Source organism: Arachis stenosperma, chromosome 1 (assembly GCF_014773155.1).
Source record: "Arachis stenosperma cultivar V10309 chromosome 1, arast.V10309.gnm1.PFL2, whole genome shotgun sequence".
Classification (NCBI taxonomy): Eukaryota; Viridiplantae; Streptophyta; class Magnoliopsida; order Fabales; family Fabaceae; genus Arachis; species Arachis stenosperma.
In genome coordinates this window covers 4,945,224-4,953,950 of record NC_080377.1, presented here as the reverse complement: position 1 = coordinate 4,953,950, position 8,727 = coordinate 4,945,224, and the positions used below count along the sequence as shown (strand labels likewise).

Here is an 8,727-nt window from a genome sequence, read left to right as displayed (position 1 = left end):
GATCACACGATGTCGCTCCACTTCATCACCGAGCATGATGTAGTAAATCATCACTGCTCGGTCAATGGTAACCTCGGACCAGTTACTCGTAGGAATGATGGAGCGTTGAATGAACTCCAACCATCCCCAAGCCACCGGTTTCATGTAATGCCTTCCTAGCTGGTACGACTGACCTCTAGCATCCCTCTTTCACTGTGCTCCAGGGAGACAGATATCAGTAAGGACCTGGCCAGTCTCTGGTCAATATTGACCCTCTGAGTGTAAGAATGAGGGTCGTCTCTGGATGGTGGTAGCTGTAGTATCTCCCTCACCCTCTCCGGACTGAACTCCAAGATCCTCCCTCTGACCATAGTGTGCCAGTTCTTCGGGTTCAGATTCACGCATGTGACATGCTTGTAAGTTACCCAAGCATTGGTGTAGAACTCCCTGACCATTAGCATGCCCACATCAGTCATGGGGTTGCATAGAACTTGCCATCTTCTCCTCATAATCTGTTCCCAGATTTTCAGGTACTCGCCCGGCTGCAGATCAAAATGGACCTATGGGATCACTTTTTTTCTCACTATTTTATTAAAGTGATCCGTGTGGTTCTTAGAGAAGAATCGGGTGAAGTCATATGGGCCGGATGCAGGCACCTTCTCCTTTCTCTTCCTTGAAGAGGATTCACCAGTTTTGGGTGCCATGTATAAGATGATGAGAATGTAAAAACAAAGTGTCCCAACATCAAACTTAAAGTTTTTGTTTGTACCCAAGCAAAAAAATAAAAATAAAAATAATGGGGAGAAAGAAGCAACGGGAATGTAGAAAGAAAACGGATGGATGAAAGGAATAGAAGGAGAAAGTGAAACGTAAAAATAGTGGAGAGAAAGATAAGAGTGTGGCGTTGGTTAAGAAAGGGAAGGTATGGTGAAAGTAAACAGGTAAAATGAAAGAAATAAAACTTAGTGGAAGGGGAGAGGGGGAGGTCGCGGTTGTGAAAGGATCAAGAAGAAAGGAATGGGTGCAAGTAAGTCGGAGGAAATGGTGTGGTAAAAAGAGTAAAAAGTTGGGGTATATATAGGGAGGGGTGGGGTAGGTTACAGATAAAATGGGGGGTTAGTGAAATGAAATTAAATGGGGAAGTGGGGAGGGGTGGTTGATCGTGGGTAATGAAGAGAGAGAGAGAGAGATAATGAAAGTGATGGAAGGTGATTGGGTGAAAGAAATATGGGAAATAAGGATTTGGAAAGATTGATAGGAGATGATAGGTTGATAGAAGGTGTTGTGTAGGGGATGAATGTGGATGGAAAAGTGGTTAAAGGGGAGAGAGGGTGTTGAGTTGAATGGTCAAAGGAAAATGGGGAAGGGAAGTGACCGTGGGTTACGGTGAAGCCTTCTTTAAAAATTTTAAAACTCACGCTGCTGGCGCTAAACGCCAGCTCTAGCGTTTAGCGCCCAAACGTGGCACTGTTCATGCCTTCTAGGGCGTTAAACACCACCCCTGGTGTTTAACGCCAGACTTGGATCTCTTTCATCTTTTTTTTTTTTGGAAGATGAGGTCTAACGCTAAACGCCCAACTGGCGTTTGGCGCCCGATGAGGTGTGGGTAAGTCTTGAGATTTGAGCCCCCTTGTGGGCGTTAAACGCCTACTTGGCATTTAACGCTAGTTTTTTCATCCACTCCAAGGCGATAAACGCCCTCTTGGCGTTTCATGCCAACACTCCTGTTGCCATTTCAGGCGCTAAACGCCCAGCTTGGCGTTTAGCACCAAAGCACTTCGAGTGGAATACTCTCCAACACGCCGGGGGCGTGGTGGCTGAGCAGGAGAGCCAGGTGACAGCACGCCAGGAGCGTGGTGGCTGAGCGGGAGAGCCAGGTGGCAGCACGCTGGGGGCGTGGTGACTCACCACGCGGGGGGCGTGGTACATGGAGGCCCGTCACCACGCGTGAAGCTTAGCAGAGCTGCGCAGAGTCCCAATGCTGCTGCTGCACCAAGCGGGGGGAGTGTTGCAGGCCTGCCTGCATACAGGGGACAGCCCCCCACCCCAGGAACCAGCGCCAGTGATGCTCCTTGATGTATATATGCATGCGTTGGGCTCTCTTCTTCTCCCATTCATGGTGTTTGAGCTGAAGCAAAAAATATAAGGGATAAGGAAAGAAGAAAGTGGGTTAGTCTGTAAGTAGTACTAGTGAGGAGAGTGTAGTGAGTAGTAGTGAATAGTGGTGAGTTAAATTTATACGGCGAAAGAAAAAGAATATTAGTTCAAAGGATTAAAAAAAATTGGTACGTAATTATCTGACGTCTGAAGAACATATTATCAACTATTTGGATCATTTTATTTATGTAAGTGAGCAAAATTTTTTTTTGCTGTATTTAAAATAAAGTTTATTTTATTTTTTATGTATTTTTATTTTTTTATGCATGTATATTTTGTAATGAGAATATTATTTTGTGTATTTTATAAATATTTTAAGAATATAACAATAGTTTTTATAAAATAAATGTTAATAATAATAATAATATGTATAATTTGTTATAATTTTTGTTATTATGAATATGTTGAAGAATAAAAAAAATATTTTGACTTTGTAAAAATATATGTTGCGTATATATATGAGTAAGTAAATATTATAATAACTTAAATATGTAAAATGTATAAAATAGTATATTATATTATATTGTTATTAAAAAATTGAAAAATAAATAAATTGATAAATAAAAATTATTAAATAATACGTGATAGATAAATATTATTAAATATTGTTATCGCATAAATATGTGAATGTTTATTATAATATTTATAAGGATTATTATTTAATTAATGTAACATATATCTTTGTTGATGCAGCCTAACAGAAATTTGTTGGTGCGTAAACTGGATCCGCCACAGAAGTGGAATCCGATTGTAGAGAACTACTTACGCGCCACGGAATTCTATCACGTCTCTAGAATTGGAGTCATAAGAGGATTTCACCCCATGTTAGCTGCTCTGGTTGAAAGGTGGAGGCCTGAAACCCACACCTTTGTATTGCCGATCGGTGAGGTTACAGTGACATTAGAGGATGTCGCTCATATATTCGGCCTACCCATTGATGGAGAGCCTGTCAGTGGATGGACAGATAGTAGTAGCGACTTCGTTCAAAGTCAGGGCATAGCGATATTCGGTCGTGAGCCATCAGTCACTCATAATGCGAAGTCCTATATAAAGATGGGTTGGTTCGACGTATCAGAGACGCAGAGCCGTTGGACACTGAGGAGTCCATCAGGAGATACGTCAGATGTCATATCTTCTGTTTGTTAGGGTCGACCCTATTCACGGACAAGTCGACCGCATATGCCCATGCGAAATATTTACCATTGCTTCACGATTTCGAGCAGATCCATACTTATAGTTGGGGGTCAGCATGTCTCGCACATCTTTACATAGCACTATGCCGTGCATCACGATATGATACAAAGGAGATGGATAGCCCTCTGAATCTGTTGTTTGTTTGGGCATGGGAGCGAATGCCGTGTCTTGCTCCCGTACCGAGACAAACCCTTCCACCGGCCAAGATACCAGTTGCCAGGAGGTAATAAGTCTTATTTTAGTCGTGTGTTATATTTATGATGTATGTTTGACTTATGGTGAGTTATTTAAATTTTTTCAATTAATAATGTGTCATGTGGAGTCATTCGGAACGGACCACATCGTGGTTATCCAAGACCGTAGAGACATTCAGGCATGATATAGACTACATGCAAGAGGTAAATAGTTATGGTTTTTCTGTTCCGTTTTTCCAACCATTGTCGTTAGGGTTCTAATATGCCAATAATACTGTGGCAGTTTGAGTGGCGGCCGTACCACGGATTGATCATTCCAGATGAGTTGCATCCCCATCTTGAGGTGTGTGACATCGTTGCTCCGTTGTTGTCGTTCAAGTGTGTCGAGTGGCACCCTGCGGACCGAGTGCTGCTTCAGTTTGGATATGCACAACCTCCTCCGCGGGCAGCAAGGGATATTCCACTTGATCAACATTGCATCATTCTACGCGAAGTGCAGCTTCATCACTAGACAGTTTTGCATGGGCCATGGATAGAGGAGTGGGCCAACAGGCGACACAGTCGATTGCGGGATCGGCACCCCCTTCCGACCTGGGATTTTTTACCGACGGGGGAGTATCGGGATAGGTACGTACGCTCCTACGGACATCTGTTGAGATTGACGGGGTACGTTCCTCATCATCCATAGTCACCTGCCCCACAGCCACCTGTCCCACAGCCACATGTCCCACAACATGCAGTGTTTGTGCCGATTCCTTATTATATACCACAGCCACCGGCCTACAGTCATGGTAGCCATCACTCTCAGGGCAGCCACCACTCTCAGCACAGCCACCACGCTCAGAGCAGCCACCATTCTCAGCACAGTGACCACGGTCAGTCCGGCCAGCATCATGATCCCATACTTACCATTCCTTCCGATACAGATTGATTTGACTTCTCCAGCGGCGGAGAGGCTGGTTTGGATGGCTGGTCAGATTTTAGTGGTATCCTTTCACTCACGGTGTCAGCTGATCCACATAGGGCATCAGTAGATATGGCTCATGGTTTGCGATGTTGTACTTCCGACCACACGTCAGGGAGTGCGTCATGTGATAGTGGTTTTATCCAGCGTCAGCGGGCATACACAATTGTTGACACGTTCAACCCCGGATCATCCGCTCCAGCAGATGTAGGCGGGTCGGCCGCTCCGACAGATGCAGATGGGTCGGCCGCTCCTGCAGAGACAGGTGGTTCGGGAGCTCCGGGGGTGGATGACTCAGTTCGAGGTCACCCATATGACCTACGGACGAAGCGAAATCCACCTGATAGGTATACTCCATCACGGTTCAGTCTGGGCATTATGGGTAAGGGACTGAATTACTTAGCTGGAAAGAAGTGAGCTTCGGTTTAGGTTATCTAGATTTTATTTTCAAAGTTAAGTTAATGTAATTCGTGTTTAATCTTTGGTTTGTTAACTTATGTAACCCGTAGTTCTTTTTTTTTGTATATTAACTTAAGAAAATCAGTTAATGACAATATTAAGCAGACATTAAAATATCAATGGATAGACTTCATTTGAAAAATACAAACACGTTTGATTTTAAAAGCATCAACTGACGAAATGCAAATTAAAAAGTACAAACATGACCATATTAAACTATGAACCAGCACCACTCGGTCCAGCACGCTGCGGACACCTACTCCGACTATGACCCTGAGAACCACAGAAACGGCATATCCGAGGACCACGCATGTCACGTGAGTCCATTTCATTCAAGTATCGGGTCAGTTTGGGCCTGCTTTTAGACGTTCGCCTCAGGGCGGGATTAGCGACCAATGTGGGTCCCTCATAAGCAGGCCATGTCTGGGGATCTCCTAATGGTGTGAACTCAAATCTATATACCTTACGAACTTCCGTCATCTTGTATACATTATGCACATACAACTGCCAATCGAGATGCTGGTTAGCACAGCAAGCAATAACATGGTGACATGGTATTCGTTCAACCTGAAAGTGCCCACAGTCACACGTCCGTCGCGCAAGATCAACAACTAACACATTTTCAGTAGTCATTTTGCGCACCTCAAACACCTCATTTCGTCTATCAAAGCGGTGCACAACTATATTCCCAGCCTGTTGCATACTTGCTTCGATCCGCTGTTGCGCAAATGCGGAGTACGTAAATCCAGCACGCTTGCGTTCGGGAGTCTCGGCACTCTTCCGCGTAAAGAGTTCATTTAACCTATAATATATTGCTTGGACCAGCGTCGACACAGGTGGATTACGGGCACCTTTCAACACTGAGTTAATGCACTCGACAAGGTTCGTTGTCATATGGCCCCATCGATGTCCCTCGTCGAATGCCAATACCCAATGTCTGAGTTCTATGGCATCGCACCACCTGGCATATGCCTCACCTCGCTCTTCCAACCTCTTATAGTTGATATTGTACTCCTCCACCGTTCTTGAATACCCTATGTTGACAACAAGCTTCTGCAAGTGAGGGACTTTGAATGCCCTTAAGAAGTTACTGCCGATGTGTCTTATACAAAACATCCACCATGCTCTTGGAGGTTGCCAGTCACCACCGGAACGATTAACTGCTGCTCGTATTGACTTATGCCGGTCTGAGATCATACCCACACCATCTTTTCTAACAACATACGTTCGCAGATTCCTGAGAAAGAAGTGTCACGCATCAGCTGTCTCACCTTCCACCAAGGCAAAGGCGATAGGCACAATGTTCTGGTTCCCATCTTGTGCAACAGCGACTAGAAGTGTACCTTTGTATTTCCGTATAGATGTGTGCCGTCAACCTGAATCAGGGGCTTGCAATGCCTGAATGCCCTAATGCATGGATTGAAACTCCAAAATACACGATGAAGTATTTTTACACCTTGTGCTTCCTCATTCTCGTTGTACAGTGGTCGTGTTTCTATTTGGACAACTGAACCAGGAATCTTCTGCACCATGACCGAGAGCCACCATGGCAATGCTTGGTAAGATTCCTCCCAACCACTGAAAACTTTGGCAACGGACTTCTGCTTTGCCAACCAAGCCTTTCGGTAACTGATGGTATAGTTGAACCTTGACTGGACTTCCGCAATTATAGATTTCACCTTGATGGACGGGTCCGTCTCGACCAATGGCCTTATAGCCTCAGCAACTGTATCCGAGTCCAACTTGGAATGATCTTGTGAAATTGTTCCGATCGTGCACATGTGCCTACCGTTGTATCTGCGTATCTCTCAACAACCTTTTTTCCGTATCAAGCTGGCTCGGATAAGCCAGTCACATCCACGCCCGTACATCTTGCATTTTGCATAGAACGTCTGTGGCTCAGAATCATACACATCATAGTTAACTCCTCTAGATATAGTGAAACTTCTAATTGCTGCGACGACTGACTTTCTAGAACTATATTCCATTCCAATTCGGAACTCTCCGTCCTCAGGATCAGCAATTCCTACAGAAAGCCGAAATCATCGTTTATTGCACAGTCCAAAGTATAAACTAACAAAAACTTCTTATTTAGTCAACACGTACCTATGTTTGCATATTCCGGAAACTCGGAGGGGCATGCATGGCGTCGAGATCCAACTCACGCATAAAAGGTGGAACGCCCATCGGTTGACTGCTCGAGGGATGAACCACTACATTCTCTGCTGCTGCCTCAACTCCCACATCACCATCCTCATCTTCGTCGCCGGCTTCATAAGTGGCTTCGAAGTCCTCTTCGCTGTCACTATTCATTTCTTCGTACACTGCAGCTATATCATCATTTACATCTATATCATTTTGGACCGCTACTGCCTCTACAGCTTCAAACTCAACATGCAACTCAATCTGTGGGTGTCTCATATAAGTCTGCCGGTGAATTTGAAATATATTCTGCATACTCGCTTCATCCGTGATCGGAATGGTATCAAACTGTATTAGACCACCAAAAACCACAACCAGATTTCGGTACAGAATTCTGCTCACTCTCATTGACGTACCATTCTCCATGCTTTGACAAAGGCCGTTCTGCAGCTCCATTAACGTCATCGTGCATGGAACCACAAACAAAAACGGATTCTATGACACAAACCTCACTCCCTCATGAGTATTACGTATTATCTCACTGTTATGATACACCACCAAATTTGCGGTGCCCTCTATTACACCAACAACAGCCTCAAAGAATCCTCACAACACACTCAAATCTCACTCAGTATGGAAAACACTATCGAGCTCTACCTTGTATAGAGCGGTGCACTTAACACGCCCCCCACGTGCTGCCTGCCTCAACCAATCACGCTTTGACACGTGTCAGAACGCCCCTACGTACTGAATCAACACGCCCCCACGTGTTGCATACTTGGACCAATCACTCTTCGCCACGTCAGCACGCCCCCCGCGTGCTAACTCAGCATGCCCTCCACGTGATGCACCTCCTGGCCAACCAAGTTCTGCCACGTCAGCACGCCCCCCTGCGTGCTGACTAAGCACGCCCCCTGCGTGCTGCCTAGGTGGCTCAACCACAGCATGCCATCTAACTTCCACGCCCCCACGTGTTGTAGGCACCACGCCCCTTGCGTGTTGTGTCTTTCATCTGACACGTCCATCTGTATGTAATACACACAGTTGCTCTATTTTCACCCAATACACCAAAATATTTTCCATATTTAAATTAATCAGCTCAATTTTATATATAAGGAGATACTAAAATTATTAAATTAATCTACCAAAAAAAAATTCGCTTTTTACAAACTACTGATAACATCATATCACTGGTACAAAGTCACATTTTTTCTAAAAAAATAATTTCTTCTAACTTTTTTCAACTAACAAAAAAAATCAAGACTCATCTCACCATCAGCGAAAAAGCTTTTTATATATTTTTATTAAATCATCTCATTATATGCAAGATATATGAATTTTGAATTTTTTTTAATTTCCTCGCTAACAGCAAGAAAGTTGGGACCACCACACCAAAATACATTACCCTCCTACCCCGTCTCTAGGCATAACTCCAAAAATCAATCCGTATTAAAATTTTTCGGCCATAAAACTCACCATGAAAGAATCAAAATTAAGTTATAATTATAAAAGATGAATTTCAATAGATAATATTATCTAAAATTTAAAAATTATTTAAAATTTTTAAATTACTCCATTTAACTTAACCAACTCCACAAATAAAACTTTCTCTTCTCTCATCTTTTTTTTTTGTGCTTT

At 43.8% G+C, this 8,727-nt stretch overlaps 1 protein-coding gene across 1 annotated transcript; it reads right to left on the bottom strand.

Moving 5' to 3' along the window:
• Window positions 1-5,163: 5,163 nt before the first annotated feature.
• LOC130974007 (uncharacterized) lies at window positions 5,164-6,728 on the bottom strand. The gene is made up of 3 exons (XM_057898714.1): window positions 6,404-6,728; window positions 6,219-6,290; window positions 5,164-6,134 (listed from the first exon to the last, which is right to left on the bottom strand). The coding sequence occupies exons 1-3, from the start codon at window positions 6,726-6,728 to the stop codon at window positions 5,164-5,166; spliced, it is 1,368 nt and encodes a 455-aa protein (XP_057754697.1).
• Between the last annotated feature and the right edge of the window lie 1,999 nt (window positions 6,729-8,727).